The following is a 15952-nucleotide window of genomic DNA, read 5'->3' on the forward strand; positions in this document are numbered from 1 at the left end:
CCAAGTTTCTGTCTGAAGACAGAGCACACTTCGAATCTCTTCCCAGATCAGTGAAATTTCCCGTTTCTCTGTCAAGGTAAGCGGATGCTCCAGAGGCCTAAAGGGACGGGAAGGCACAGAGGGCCCAGGAGCAACTTCCCAAGCCATAAAGCAAGCATAGCGCCTGAAGCAACTGAACAGAGCGACGCACTTGGGGTTCACCAGGTCAGCACAGGCTGAAGCGAAGGAGACGGAGCAGGGGCCAAGAGGCAACACTAGCCCTGACAGCCACTGACACCTACACGCTCTCAGTTTTTACTGTCCCGTTAACGGGTCTGGTCTAAGACAGCCTAAAACTACTCAGAATTCAGGGAGGCAAAGAGATCACATTACTGTTAAGCAGATGAATTAGAAGGTGTTTCTTAATACCACACTCAGAGAAAAAGAAGGTGATGCAATACTGATTATTCCATTAAATATTAATTACAATACGGCTACTTTCAAGCTAGAACATATTCCTCTAGATAACTGAATTAAGGGACAGAAAAACTGAATGAGGTTCAAGGCTTTGTGTGTATCTGTCATTTCTCAATTACATTAAACCGAGTTCTTTGGATCATGCATGGTTATCTCCAAATGTTGATTTTTATTAGAGTTAGAAGTTCAAGCTTAAAAAAAAAAGAAAAATATACAGGACTCTCAAATTTGCTCAAATGACTCCCAAGATGCTTCTTACTGCTCAAAGAGGCTGAAGAGGCAGTCCTAGACCTTCCATCAAACATCCCGCAAACAGAGAATGAAGATATCTTTTCCTCCTACAAATTTTAATTTGCACACAGATACCATCAGCTGGATAGCAGTGTTACGTACTTCTCTCCTTTCCCTTCCGCTTCAACTCGGTAATCAAACTCCAGTAACAGTAGGGCAACAACCGAGACTGAATTTTACCCTTCAACTTTGGAGCACTGAAACCTCTGCAAGGAAATTTTATAGCAAAGAGCAATAAAGTAAATGCAAACTTTTCAGAAGGTAACCTTCAAATAAGCATGGTCTGGAATTAGTTTTTACCGTTGTAGAAAGCTCTTCAGACATTCCTTCACGCTGCGTGTGCTAGACTGTTACCCTACACCACCCCCCATCTCAAACTGACACATTACCTCCAACACCAAGATCTTCAATTAAAATAGCTCAAGAAAGGCTGCAGAAAAAAGTATTTCTTTCCAGAGTGCTACTCAGTTCTGGTAACATTTAATGGCTGGGTCAACCACAGGGTGCAGTTCCTCTCTCCGCTAAAACAAAATCCAGGATTTAGCTTTGTTGTTTAGGAAGGAAAAAAGAAAAAAAAAAAAAAAAAGCAAGAAACTTCCAACATTTCAAAAGCTATACATACTATTTTGTGTGACTTTTCGGAGCCCTCCTAAGCTTCAGTAAGTTTTATCCTGCTTGGCAGTTTCATACGATTTCTTTATTTTCCCTTCAATTAAGCAGCAATCTATCAAAAACTTCAAGTATATTTCCGCTTTTTCAGTAACATGTATGAATTTTATTGGATTCAAACTTTTCAACATCTCTTTTCACACAAGGTCAAAGCTCTACATTGTTGTAGTTTTCTTTTTCACTGTTTTTTCTCCAAGTCAGTCCTCCACTGGGAAATTAATATTCCGCATGAACAATGAACTCCTTGCATGGCCTTTGAACCTAGTGGTTGCTAGGAGGTCTAAAGAAACCCTGGAGCACAGCCGATTTAATAGCATGTATCAAGAGATTATTCAGCAGTAAAAATGTGTGATTTTCTAAATTCCTTGCTTTTTTCCCTCCTTACTTCCATCTCCCTTCATCTGTAAAACAATCTTTAAATTTTGGATTAATTTCATCTGCATCAATTTTCTACAATTACAGGCAGTTTGTTCCCAAAGTATTGAAAATGTGACTGCCAGCCACCAATGCTGTTTCTAATCAAGCAAATATTAAACTAGTCCTTACTCAGTTTTACTGAAAAGGCTGCTTAAAATTGGGTATGCTCCACCACTCTAGCATGAGGTTTGCACTTCCATTATAAACAGGCTTCTGCTTAGAGACTGTCTTTTCCCCAAATAAAACACCACGGCGCTGACTGCAACACCATTACTCAGTATTCCTCTGTGCTGAAAGAAATGTATATATACACGATTCTCCATGCATCATTCAGGCATACTCAAATATTAACGTTTCAAGCTTTTTAGCATCTTACTGAAGGCCGTTTGCCTGTCTGCTTTTTCATATTTCCCTAAGCAGAGTGATTCAGGCAAAACCCCAAGCTTTCTTTCCCACCCTCCACCCCCATCCCAAACAATGAGGCGTTTAATTAAAAGAGAACCACAACAATGCTAATGGTGATGAGGTTAAATGGTTGGATAAACAGAATGCAGCCCTCTGAGAAGCCCATGTGTTTCGGGACACTTTCTCCCCTACAACATTCTGGGTGACAAAGAATGTATTTGTATTCCTGATCCCCACAACTTTTACGCCAGAGGACTTCCTATAGGTTTCCTGGGAGGAAAAGAGCTTCCTTCAAAGAGCGAGAAGTGTTTAATACAGTAGCCATTCCTCCCAAAACTAATATTTGGGGAGGCAGAGGACAAGGATCCTTTAAAAATAAATGAATGTGGAAATTATCCATCAAGAGAGAACAATTGCATTTCCAGCTAAAAGCCTACCAAGTTACTGTTGTTTGTTTAAAAAAACAAACATACATTTGCTGATTTTAATTTTCAATGTATTATCCCTCCAACAACTTTAGCAAATTACTCAAACTAAACATGACACTTGTCCTTCTTCAATTATTGGAGTTGAAATCAATGCACTGTATATTCATAAACACGGTATTCTGGTGGTCTGGAGATTACTTTAAAACATTTATAGCAGATTATGCCCCCCCCTGCAATGACACGGGTATCTGCCAAAAAATGCAGGGTGACACATCTAATTCTGCAGATCGCTGGTGTTCGAGCGCCTGGTTGGGTTGTACCACTCTTGCCAAGATAAAGCTTTTACAGAGCCAGACTGCTTCCCTGAAGAATTAAAAACGAGCAAAAAACCACACCGCTTGGCACAAAATGTTCACGTGAACTCCTTCTCTTTTAAATACGGGCTTCCACACTGAAAGAAAGGCCTTAAAGTACCGATTTCAACAGAACTGACACAGCCTGTCTTACAGTGGGAATATCAGGACATTCACGCAGAACAACAACAATCTTCGCAGTACAGGCAGATTTGGCTTTCCAGCTGCTTTCAGGTCCTGCAGCACCAACAAAACAAAACCCCTCCACCACCACCACCACCATTCTCCACTTCAGCTGTTCAAGCATAAATTATCCTTGTCATTTCCTCTCAATATGTGGCTTCCCAGGGAAGGGAAAAATCAGAGCAGCTATTGCCAAAATAGCACAATATTCTTACACAGGCAGATTTTTCAATAAAATGCCTATCATTTCCCTTGTGCTCGGGCGTTAGAGAAGGAACAGTCACGAGACATTTTTAAAACATGAGAAACCAATCCTGACTGAAGAGATATGTTTATTAGGGCCAGAGATAGGAAAGTGAGCATATAACTGACAACTACAATCTTTGGCTCAACCTTTGCAGCAGAAATGGGGGGGACGGGGCTGGAAACGTTTTCAGTAATGCATAATAAATACCTTCGTTTTCTCCCTCTGTTTCTCCTTTAAAGGAATCTGCCTACTTAACCTAAATTGAGTCTCAGAGGGAAAACGTGCCTTCATGATAAATTGGAATTTGCCATCATAGTAATGAAATGTTATGTCCAATCATCACAATAAGCAAGCAGCAGAACAACAAAGGTTTCCAGGATTTTCTGCCCCCGGCCCCCTCCCCATCAGCGCTTTCCCAAGTCTTCTTCGGATGTTTATGAAACGTCTGAATTCCAAGGCCATTAAGATGCATTTCAGGATGGGAGCAGCTTCCATTAACAGCACTGAGGCTTTCTGGAATCGCACCAGCACTCCGTCGGAGCCCAAGCCTCTCCCCGCTACCTGCCTTTCCCTGCGCTGTTTTGTGTTTTGTTTGCGCTCCGTCTTTCCCCGTGCACAAACATGTTGGTGCAGTGTCCATCATCTCCCCACGGCCTCCCTTGAAAGCGACTGAGAGACGAATATGCATGCACACGTGTATTCCCCCACATACACAGGTCTGGTCGCCTTCTACACCTCAAATAACGAATGCAAATGTGTTTACAGTCATTTTCACCAAAGCGTGCTTTGCCATTGCAGAAACATGCAGCTGAAACCCGGAGAGCCTGCAACAAGGCGAGAGCCTTTGCCATCACAGGTGATCCTTTTCCTTTCGAAAATGGGAGAACACGAAAGCCCGATGAGTTAACTAGAGTTAACCGCATTAAAAGGGAAACGTGCGGGGCAGCAGTAAATATCCACCACATGCTTTTACGCACAAAAGGAGCAAAGGGCTCCATGCTCCGCGCACCCAGTCATTTTTATCTGCCCTTCCACGACAGACAGACGTGACCGTTTCTTTCGCGCATTTATTGCGCTCGACTAATAAACACCATATTGCGAGGGCCCCGCTGTGCATCTCGCAGAGGTACAAAATGGTGGATGTATCCTTTTTTTTTTTTTTTTTTTTGCATTATTCGTAACAACCTGGGCTGCCGGTCGCAGGCTCCCCTCCGTACCCGCCGACACCGCCTCCCCGCAGCCACGCACGCATCCCGCACCAGCCTCGCAAGACGGCTCCCTCGCGCCCGCAAATTACGGGACAAACCTGATGTCATGTAGCCCCGTGATGCCTGCGAAATAAAAGCCGGTGGGAAGTGTTTGTGCAGCCGGTAGTCCTTCTCGCTGCGGGACCTCATGCGGTCCGAGGCCCGGTCGGAGAAGTCGGAGCTCGGCCAGGCCCGCCGCAAGGTCGTACTCCGCGTCTTCTTCATCCTGGGGACGCCCGCGCCTACTCCTCCCGCCGCAGCCTGGGCCAGGCCTCGCCCGGCATCAGCCTAGCGCCGGCCCCGCCGGGCCGCAGCCCGCCCGCAGCCCGCCCGCATCGCGCCGCCGCCGCCTCCTCTAGGGCGCCCGCCGCGCGTCCCTTCCTTTTTTTTTCCTCTTTCCCCCCTCGAACGATCCGGTTCCACACACGTCCCACAATGCATTACACTTCATTTGCAATCGGCCCGGCTTGCGGCTCCCAGATTCGCGTGGAGGGAAGGCACGCTGTGTGCCTTCTCGGGCAAAAAAACGGGGGAGGGGGGCGGGGGACCGGAGAGGGGGGCTGGGGACGAGGGACGTGCGACGTGGGAGCTCGGGGGGGCCCGAACAATGGCCCGATTCAGCCCGGCCGCGCTTCGCCAACTGTGAGCCGCCGCACAAAAGGCCCAAACAAACGAGGAAAAATCCGCGGCCGCCGCTTGCGACCCCGACCGCGGCGCGCCCGGCGCTGGGGAGGCAGGCGGCAGCTGCCGGCGCGGCGGGAGGAGCGGCGGGAGGAGGAGGAGGGAGAGGAGGGGGGGAGGAGGAGGAGGAGGAGGAGGAGGAGGAGGGGGGAGGGCCCAAGGCGCCTCTCCCGCCCGCGGGACCGGCGGAAGCAGCCGCGACCCCCCCGCCGCCGCCCCCCTCAGGCCCAAGGCGCCCGGGCGGCCGGCAGCGGCCCGCGGCCCCCGGCAGCGTCGCGCCTCGCCATGGCCGCCCCCGACCCTCGCCCGCCTCTCCCCGGGGCTCGCCCGCTGCCGGCTCCGCGCTAGGGGCGGGGGGCGAGGCCACCGGGGAAGCCGCTGGCCGCACCCCCCGCCTGCCCGGCCCGCCCGCCGCCCGCTCTCCGCCCCGCCGCGCCGCAAGCCGCTGCTGCTGGAGCGCCGGGCGCCGCGCCGCCGCCCGGGCTCATGCTAGTCCTGGCGCGGCCTGCGCCTCCCGCCGGGCCCCGCGCTCCCCCGTGCGGCGCCGGCCGGGGCTCGGGCCGGCTCGCAGGCACCCGCGTACAAAGCCCCCTGCGCCGCGGGGGGCCCGGTCCCCTCCCGCTCCGCCTCCTTTCCCTCCTTCCTTCCTTCCCGCGGCGGCTCCTGCGGGGGAGCGCCGCGCCGCGCCGGGCCGGGCCGGGCCGGGCCGGGGGGAGGCGGGCGCCGAGCGCGGTGCGCAGCGCCGGGCACCCCGCAGCGCTGGGCCCCGGGCGCCGCCCGCGGCAGCCAATGGGGAGGGGGCAGGGGCGCGCGCCGCCCCGAGCGGCGGGAAGGAGCGGAGGGGAGGGGAAGGGCAGGGCCGCCATGGCGGCGAGGCCCCCCGGGCCTCCTCTCCCGGCCGCTTCGGGCCCCGCCTCGGGGCGAACGGGTGCAGTGGAAGGAATCGGGGCCGGGAGAGATCTGTATCCCCGGGGCACCCCTGCGTGGAGCCGGCGGGGTTCACCCACGCGTCCTCCCTCAGCAGCGCCTTCTTTCCCCCTCGAAGGGCCACCGCTTCCCGGCCCTCTCCAAGAGGGCCTGGTCAGTCAGGCCACCACGTTGACAAAACACTGCGCCCCACAAGGATATCCAGGACAGCCGGGCTACCCACCTCGCCGGCGGGAAGGAGGTCGCCCACCCTCTCACCCCAGCGGCGTGCGCATCTGCGCCCACGGCGCCATCTTGACCTGGGCCAGGCCCCCAGGGAAGCAGGATTTTAGGAACTCCGGTTAACCAAAACTGGGCGAAGGGACTCGGTTCCTCCTCCGTGAGACAGCTTTCAGCACGCCTGGCGTCAGGTGGTGCCAGCGTTGCCAGAGGAGGCAACTGCAATGCAAGGATTTGAAAATGCTCCCAATAAATTACTTATATTTACATTTTTATAATTATTTAACTTTTCTTACAGTGGGTTGCGTCACATTTCTAAGAACATGGAAAATCAGAGGACTGTAATTTTGTGAAGTAATTGAAAATTTTCAGTAGTGATGAACCAGTAAAAGGATGACCGCCAGTGAATGACTTGAACATCAAAGCCAATAGACCTTGAGACATCATCCCTTTGCTGCCTCGCTGTACAGCTTTGGGTTAATCGCTTCAGTACCCACCTCAGCTCGCCCAGCTCTGCTACTGTAGGCACAACACGCACCGAAGAATCTTTCAGGGTTTCATTTGCAGCCATCTCTTTCACACAAGTAGAAATTACGTGAATGAAACCCAGCAAGAACATTGAAAATTAAATACTATGGGGTCTTCTCATTCAGCCTCATCTCCTTCCATCTGTGTGAAAAGCCATCAGGAACGACTTGTTTCCATTGGTACTTTGCATACTGGTAGCAACAGGAAAAAGATGAGCAAAAAAAAATGGCCTAGAGCTCCACTAATAAAAATATAAGATATTTTCCATCATGCAACTTACTCATCTAGCAATTTACTCACCAACCTACGCAAAGCTTATAATAGAGCATGTTTTCACCCTCAGACCAGAAAAACCGTAAGGAGAACTTCTAGAATCGTTCAGCTTTTCTCATTGAAGGCTGAAGTTGGGATAGATTGGTTAGCACTACCTAGCTAAGTCAAACCTAAAAACCCGACCTGTTTTACCAGGTGTAAAAGCAAATTAAAGTCTATCCAGGAGCCTAAACTCTCATTCCACTGTCTGAAAGTTGAACAAACGATGGCTGTGCATTTCCAGCTGTCAAGAAGTGGTTGAACGTAGCTGGCCAGCTAACTTTAACCTACATCTGAACTAAACTCAACCTTTCTTGTAGTCTAGACACAGCCCTAGATATCAATCTGTTCCATTAAAAAAGACATGAGAACAAGAGGCATAATCTGAGACAAGAGACAAATAGGAATAAGCAATGAGGAGGAAAAATGAGGTCATGAAGTAGAAAGACAGAACAAAGCAGGGTGGGGGGGAACAAACAAGACCACAGCGATCCTTACGCTGGCTTTCTGCATAATTATTCCCAACTAAAAATATTTGAGTCTAGTTTCAGAGTTAGTCTAACAGGTATCAGATCAAAAACCAGGGGATAGCTCTGCAACTGTCAGATAAAGCACACGTATCCCAATTCTTTCTGAGCAATTTGCTGTGCACTAATGAACTGGTGACAGCACACAGAAGTCTTTCAAGTAGTTTTAATCGATTTAATTGTGCACTTGCAGGAATTGTCATGAGAGCAATACAGTACATAGGATTAACATGTGGTATCTTCTACTTATCGATTGTAGGAATCAGACGGGTTTATAGTTTTGAGCACAGGTAACAAGATGCGTTTTCACTGTGTGATAATTTTGAGTGAATAAGAATTTGCTGCTACAACTATGAAAAGTTTTTTCATATTAAAATGGGGGGGGGGGGTGGAAGAGAAATAAGAAACCCATCTAAAAAAGTCAGCTTTCCCTTCCCAAATGTGGGGAGATTTGCTTAAAAGCAATTTTGGAGGCCTCCTCTCAATAATCAGACATGATTCCTGTGGTCAGCTAAAACTCCTTATATTTGGTCTTCTCACAGTTATCTTTTTTGGTTTCAGCTGAAAGTTTCCTGACATGGTATCTGAAAGAGTTCTTCTCTTTGAAGAGAGGAATTCAGAGCAAGTTGCCTCCTGCTCTTGCATTGTTTGAAGTCAAGTGTTGTTACTGGGATGAATGAAAAATATAATTACAGACCAAGTTTAAGTTTTGGCTGTTTTATTTGGAAAAAGAGCTAGAACTGTAAGTGTAATTGATTTTTTGCTTTGGTGGCCAAACTGAAATAAAATAATTTTCTTCCTATGAACTGAAAGCTAAAATTTGAGGGCTTTAAAAAAAAAAAAAACAAACAAAAAAATACACTTTATTCTTAGACATTTTAAATTACTTTTTTCTTTAAATAAAGAAAGATAAATGTCTGGATTCATATGGCAATGTTAGAGCAGGGTAGGGAAAGAAGAGTTCCCAGCTACAAATGGCTGTCTTGCTTGGTGAACAATAGCAGACTACCATTACAAGCACGGTTTGAAATAAATAAAAATACGCTGTTTGATCCAACAGTTCCAACAGGGTGAGGAGGACCGATTTTCTTTGGCTGAAACCACTGGGAAATTCTGCTTTAATGTACAAATATTTTTGCCTACCTGTGACACACTGGTAAAGTTTTGCCTAATTCGAAAAAGAAGCGTGGAAATAGTCTGATGGAGCTTGCTAAGAATAAGGGAAAATATTTTTTCCAAGCAGGAACTGAACTGAAGGGAATCTGATCACTTGCTATCAGTGATGAAGAGGAAAAGGAAATGGTTTCAAAACTTTTTGCCTTTTTCTTTTTTTTAAGTTCACCTCCAGCTGTTTTTTTAACCAAGGGAAAGCATTGATTCAGAAGCTTTTTGTTTGGGATCAGATAAGCATTTGTTTTTATCATTTGGTATTTGAAGTCCAACAGGTACCGTCCCTTTCTTGAATTACCAGAGGGAGAGGTGAGGCTTGGAGGAAGAGACTGTACAGAACTTGGAAAAAAAGTCTGACCTAAACCGAAAATGGCCTTCCTGCCTCCCTCTTGGCCTAACGGTACCTTATCAGGAACTGGCAGCATAACTGTAGACATTTCAAAGGCACTGATTTAACACTACGAATTTAAAAAAAAAAAAAAAAAAAAGAGGCCTAGGTACATTTAAGACATCACAAAGGATTCTTATGTGTTCAAGCTTTTAATCACAACCCTACTTCAGTCCAAGTTCATAGGGAGCCTGAAGGCTTTTGGAGAAGCAATTCAAAATGTTAGCTTCTGAAAACCTTCTGTGTTATCTTCTAAAAAGTGAAAAAAAAAATTACTAAGGATATCTATTGAATTTGATCTTCATAAATGCTCACTTATTAGTTGCTAAGCAGGTCCGTTCCCATTTTATTGATGGCAAAAAGAAAAGGACATAACTGGCCCAGAAGAGCATAGGAAATCAGTGACAAATACACTGTTAAAACTCAAGGGTCCCAGCTTCCATTTCACGGGCTTATTTTTCCTCAGTTGAAAAACAGTAATTAGATAGCAAGGTACCACCTGGTGATCTCTGTGTGTGTATATATATATATATTTCTCTGCATGTGTGTGTGCATGTGTGCTTGTGCACATGTGCATACGTGTTAATTGCTCTCATGTAATGTGGTATTTCAAGTTTCAGTCGGGGCTACTTCTTTTTTTCCTCCCTGTGACAAACAAGTTTCCATAGGGGAGAGCTGGAGGCTTCAGTAGCAGGGGGGGCTGGTGTTACCGCCTCAGCTTGACTGGCTTGGGGACTGACTGCAAGAGGTTTGCAAATGAAATAAGCATGCAAGCCAAACACTAAAATAAAAACGGCAAAATAGGACACGCGAGGAGGAAAGCAATCCCCCTCTTCACTAAGACAAGCTACACCTCTAAAATCATCGTCTCTCACACTATGCATTGAAAGCCTGGGCTCTCCCTTACCCTGTCACTACCTTGCCTGTTGCACACAGTCAACTGGCCGCCTTGCAGGGAGGACATTAAAAGGGCTTTGTTTATTACTGTCAGCTGAGCTGGTGTCTGATAAGCACCCAACGCCACCAGAAGAACCAACACTGTTGAGGTGCCGAGTGCTCGGCACAAAACCATGTGGCTTCACTCTCTGCAGGGGTACGATAAGGGCCCTTTCCCGGTCCCTAAGCGTCGGAAGCAAAGACTACGAATAGTGTTGGTATTACTGGGACACAGGGGAGACTTTGCCCTAATGAAGGCCACAGTCACCGACAGCCAGGTAAAACACGGAGCAGAGGGTCATTTTGTGGCCTATGAAAAGAAAACCATCAGATTCTTTAACTTTTTAAAAGGTGGAGATGGGATGCTGCAAGATGCTGGGAAGGAAATGCAGGGCCTATGAAAGTGGGAGAGGGAGAGCAGAGAGGAATAAATAGAAAATAAAGAGGGGAAAAAAGCCTGTAATAGAAGCAGTTGAAAAGCAGTAAAGCAGAGGAGGGGGAAGGAAAGTTCAGTGCGAGAAGAGCTGGAAAAAATGTAATTAAGAACTGGGGAAAAACACCAAACTCAGGAATAACATCACAGGCCTTGGCGATACATGGTTTTATTCGATCTACAGCTCTGCATAATAGCCTTCCTGAGAAAATACATTACCGGCATTTCTAATATTAAATCCATGAAGGGGGAAAATTGTCAACTGCATAAACTCACCATTTTCATGCATGGATTCTTGTGTCTCTGTATGAACAAATGCACAGAACTCAGACTCTAAAAAAGATGGTTTTGTGCAATCCCTTACTGGTTAAGGAGGTCTGGCAACAGGCTGTCCTTGGCTGTAGGAAGTACTACTTTTCCCTTCCAGGTCTTCGTAATCAGATACACTGGCAAGAGCAAACCAGAAAACTCATGGTGCAGCACATCTGCTTTCACAGCAGCCCGTAGATTTCTGACACTAACACTATTAATTGGTCACCTCTCACTAGTACTTGTTGTTACTCAAATACGCAAGAGAAGCCAAGTACTTGTAATCTATGCTTGTGGTCCAGGTCACAAAATAAGGCAGTCTCTCTTAATGGATTTCTTGGCGAGGAAGAAGTTGGGCTTGCTCAGACAACCCTCTCTCCTTGGGAGAATTTGAGAAACTCCACCAAAAAGAAAGAAGAAATCCCAAGGTCAGAGGTGCAAGTGAAAAAACTTCCAAATATAAAAAAAAGAAAATGTTTCAGAGCTTATCACAAGCAAGTCTTCGGCCTAACTCCAGAATGCTATCAGGTTGTGTTATACTATGGTAATAATCCTGGCTTAATTACAGCACCTCTTAAACCAGTTTGGGATCATATTTCTCTCACTGTTATGCCTTGGGAATGTGTGATGACAGGAATGCAGTACTGCTGCTGCACACATGCTGTAGCTCACCGATTCATTTTTCTGTGTGCTGGCTTATGCGCTGTGGTATTTATTTTAACTTGCATGACTTTTAAGAAAAACCTGCCTCCGTTATGAGAAGAAAGGCTCCCCTGTTTTTTTCATGCCAGGCCTTGTGATTGAATTTGTGCTTCCTCTGCACAGAAGACAATTGATGCAGAAGGGTTTTAAATCTGGGTACCCCAGACTAACTAAAAACGTGCAGCATACCAAAAGGAACACAGGCCGTAGGATACAGCCTTCACTTTGACGCATGCTTTTCCTCTCCTATTATCACTGACTCAGAGTGGGTTAGTTAAAACGGATGGAAGCTGGGCTTGTAACTCCTCGGCGTACAAAACTAACCGGAGTGGGAGGCAAGCCGTGAATCCTGCACAGATTTTCACACAGTCAAGCATTTATTAAACCTCTCACATATAATAGAATTCAAAAACTTGGAGAAGTGGAGCTACAGCGACTCAATTCATTCACTGGCTGCTCTTCCAAAGGATATAGTAGTAAAAGATGTGCCAAAAATGTTGGCCTCAACTTTCTTGTTTTCCACTGGTGTCACATAACATTAGTACTCTGGTATTTAAGTAACATACTGATATATGGGGGCCAGCTGTACTGTGAGTTGGAAAGGCAGCCTATCCTTCTGCTTTGGGAGTTGAAAAAATAGAGAGCAACAAGTAAGTATCCAATATAAAGCCTACCAGCAGTAAAAGCCGTTACAGATTATGTTTTTAAAGACTAATTCACACATCTCTGCGCCTCTTCCCATTCCTCCACAGAGCCTGTGTTTCTGCTTTATGCTTCCGTAGCACCTCATGGGACTGCAAACACAGCACCTAGCATGAGCAGGCCTTGGGCTCTGGTGAAGCTCCTGGGTGCTACAGCAACACAAACAACGAGCAGGTTCTGCATGTCAGGGAGAGGTACCTTTACAGGAAAAATCCATCGAGAAAGAAAAGCGAGCCATTGGCTATAGCAAGTGGGCACTGTTTTGCATGTTGCATGGCTATTATTTATCAGCGTATTAGTTTTAAACTCTAAATTCTTGTCTAGAAGAATTACTTGCCATACACAAAACTGAACAAAGCGCCACAGGCATGTTTGCAAACGGGACAATGAACATGTTTGATGGGCAGTCCTAAAAACCGAAGCAGCATACCGAGGGAACTAAATCCCAGCAGCTGCTATAACTCCACAGAGAATTTGCTGAACAACCCAGGACTAAGCTCCCTCTCAAAATTCTTGCTTATACAGCTGTGCAATATAGTGAGTATATTTTATAGATGTATATATATATAGTATGTATAACAGGCAGAGATCTTAAAAACCTTAGAAAAGTTGGGAAGCCTGAAAATAGGCTACTCCACCCTTTGTAAACAACCTCTTGTCATGAATTTACTTCCAAATGTGCATGAAGCTCTGCCTATATTAAACAGGCTGTCAAAACAGTGGTTTAGCGCTGAAAATTTATGGTTCCCACCCATCAGTTTGAAAAGAATGCAAGCAAGAGACAAACCTAAGAGTGAAAAAGCACTGATTCGTCACCTCACAGAAAAGTAATTCAATTACTTCTTGGATATTTTATTATAGTCTTAGATTCAGAGGCTGTCTCATTGGCGTATGCTAGTACTTGGGCAGGAAACAACTCTAGAGAGGCATCATAACCAAAGCAGAAATTAGGTGACTCAACACATGGCTGACCCAAAGGGTTCTGGAAAGTCAATGCAAAACTATCAGCCTGCATGTTCTCTGGACAAGGTGTTGCAGGGTCAGTTTGTTCCCATGTACTCTTTAGTCACTGGTTTTCAGTGGGACCCTGGAGCTTCTCTGTTCTCTTCTGACGCTGCGGCAGCACCCGTCAGAAGGAAGACTCCACTCCTGGGACAGCTGCCCTGCCTATTCCTGGTTACCACAGCTTGCTGCCACCCTCCGCTGGGCTTTTGAAGCTCTGACATTACCCACCTGTGTGCACCCAGAGACAATTTCCCATTGCCCTGTTCAGATGAAGGTTTATGCAGGCACCACTTGCACTTGCCTCTCTGTAGAAGCTGTTCTGAGCATTTCTCCTGAGTGCAGAGATTTTTGTATTCTAGTAGAAGAACAAGAAAAAACGTTTTATAGTACTGGGTCTCAAACTTCTCCCATCACCTGGTAAGAAAGTTAAATTCTTCAGCTGGGGACTAGTCCAAAAAAATAATTTTTGCCTTACTAAGTGACGCCCTACGTAACAGTGCAATCTGTTAAGGCAAATGTACCAACCACAGGGAGCTCCGCTACTTTTTTCTATATATCTTTCTATATTACTGGGTGGCTGTGAGTTGCTTTGTTATTAATTCGTTTGTTTTTAAATATGAAAAGGGACTTAAATCCAGTGGGGCATTGTTACCTCCCAGATTTTCTGAAGATCAGTGCAAGATGTTTAACTCCTCTGTGCAGCTAAGAAGAAAGGAGCAGCACCCAAAGCCTGACCTTAGCGAAATGCTTCTAACATAGCACTTCAGTGTCACATTGGATATAAGAGCAGTCTCTGGTGTGAATTTTTCAGCCCACAACATTCCTACCACAGTCAAGGCTGAGAACAACTGAAACATGTAGATGTTACGAAGGAAAACGTCCCTTATTACAAAGGAATATCATTGCAATAGCAAAATGGAAATTGTGAAATTAAGAAAAGCAAACCAAAATCAAATTAGAAAAATAAAGAAAAAATCTCCTTTCTAGTTCTGAAAAGCATACTCCTCACTCCCACCACAAAAGCGTACTTACATCCTTTAAAGCATGTGAATGGCACTGGCATAGGATAAGGTTTCTTTCAAAATGCTTTTCATATTATAATGAATTTTTGTGAGGCATAGAGAACCACTTATATTTAATGCTTCTGGAAATCCAAAAAGATCTTTTTCAAAAGAAGTAAACATCTTAAGTGAGACAATTTATATGAAAGTGAAATTTCCTAGCATCAGAATTCTATTTGAAAAAATCATGTACAAAATGAAGAGCTAGAAAGTCTTTAGTCTTCATTAAAACTGATCACTATTGAGCTGAACTCAATACCTTTACAAGCCAACTGTGGTAAAACTTGCTAGTTACGATGCACATCTCAGGAACTCTTGCAAGGAGTCACCATGTTTCCATACCTAAAAATTTCAAGTGCTCTTTACCGCTAGCTATTCCAGGAATCAGGACAAATATTTCTTAGGTTCTAACAGAAAGTAAAGGAAACTCCATATGCAAGTGCTCAGTGACTTGCCTTTGATCTTTTTCTTGATGGGAGGGATGTTTGGTAACCTTTCCATCTCCCAGACAGTGTAAGGTAGATCAGGCAATCTGCCTTCACAACTGGCAGATTTCAGATTTGGCAGAGCATGATGCCAATGTCAAATGTTTTTTTTTTTCTTCCTTCCTCTCCAAAGATGGATCTTACTATGATCCCAGATGATGGAACCAAGACAAAATAAACACAGACATCCAGGACTGAAACAATGATAGACTATCTGAGAAAGCATTTAAGTGCCCCCAGTTGTCCAAGGAGTAAAAAGTTCTAAAAACAAGTACTTCTTTTTATTGACCACATCCTCGTGTCATTGCTGCAGTACTTAAAAAAAGACAAACCCTGTGGATTTCATAGAATCATAGAATGGTTTGGGTTGGAAGGGACCTTAAAGGTCATCTAGTTCCAGCCCCCTGCCATGGGCAAGGACACCTTCCCCTAGATCAGGTTGCTCAAAGCCTCATCCATCCTGGCCTTGAACGCTTCCAGGGATGGGGCATCCACACCTTCTCTGGGCAACCTGTTCCAGTGCTTCACCACCCTCACAGTAAAGAACTTCTTCCTTATACCTAATCTAAATCTACCCTCTTTCAGTTTAAGGCCATTACCCCTTGTCCTATCGCTCCATGCCCTTGTAAAAAGTCCCTCTCCAGCTTTCTTGTAGGCCCCCTTCAGGTGCTGGAAGGCTGCTATAAGGTCTCCCCGGAGCCTTCTCTTCTCCAGGCTGAACAACCCCAACTCTCTCAGCCTGTCTTCATAGGAGAGGTGCTCCAGCCCTCTGATCATCTTCGTGGCCCTCCTCTGGACTCGCTCCAACAGGTCCATGTCCTTCTTATGTTGGGGGCCCCAGAGCTGAACACAGTCCTCCAGGTGGGGTCTC

The 15952-nt window shown here is 45.9% G+C and overlaps 1 protein-coding gene across 2 annotated transcripts in view; it reads right to left on the bottom strand.

Moving 5' to 3' along the window:
• The window catches only part of STOX2 (storkhead box 2), a 144581-nt gene that overhangs the window by 63415 nt on the left and 65214 nt on the right, over positions 1-15952 (bottom strand). The window contains exon 1 of one of the 2 annotated variants that reach the window (XM_087737082.1): positions 4756-5850. The exons of the other annotated variant lie outside the window; for it this stretch is intronic. Within the exon in view, the coding sequence (XP_087593208.1) occupies positions 4756-4921 (166 nt within the window). The 5' untranslated portion in view covers positions 4922-5850. Of the gene's footprint in view, positions 1-4755; positions 5851-15952 lie in introns of those variants that run through there. 2 annotated transcript variants of the gene reach the window in all.

This window comes from Nipponia nippon, unplaced genomic scaffold (genome assembly GCF_047370975.1).
Source record: "Nipponia nippon isolate SJK-2023a ecotype South Korea unplaced genomic scaffold, ASM4737097v1 scaffold_6, whole genome shotgun sequence".
Taxonomy (NCBI): domain Eukaryota; kingdom Metazoa; phylum Chordata; class Aves; order Pelecaniformes; family Threskiornithidae; genus Nipponia; species Nipponia nippon.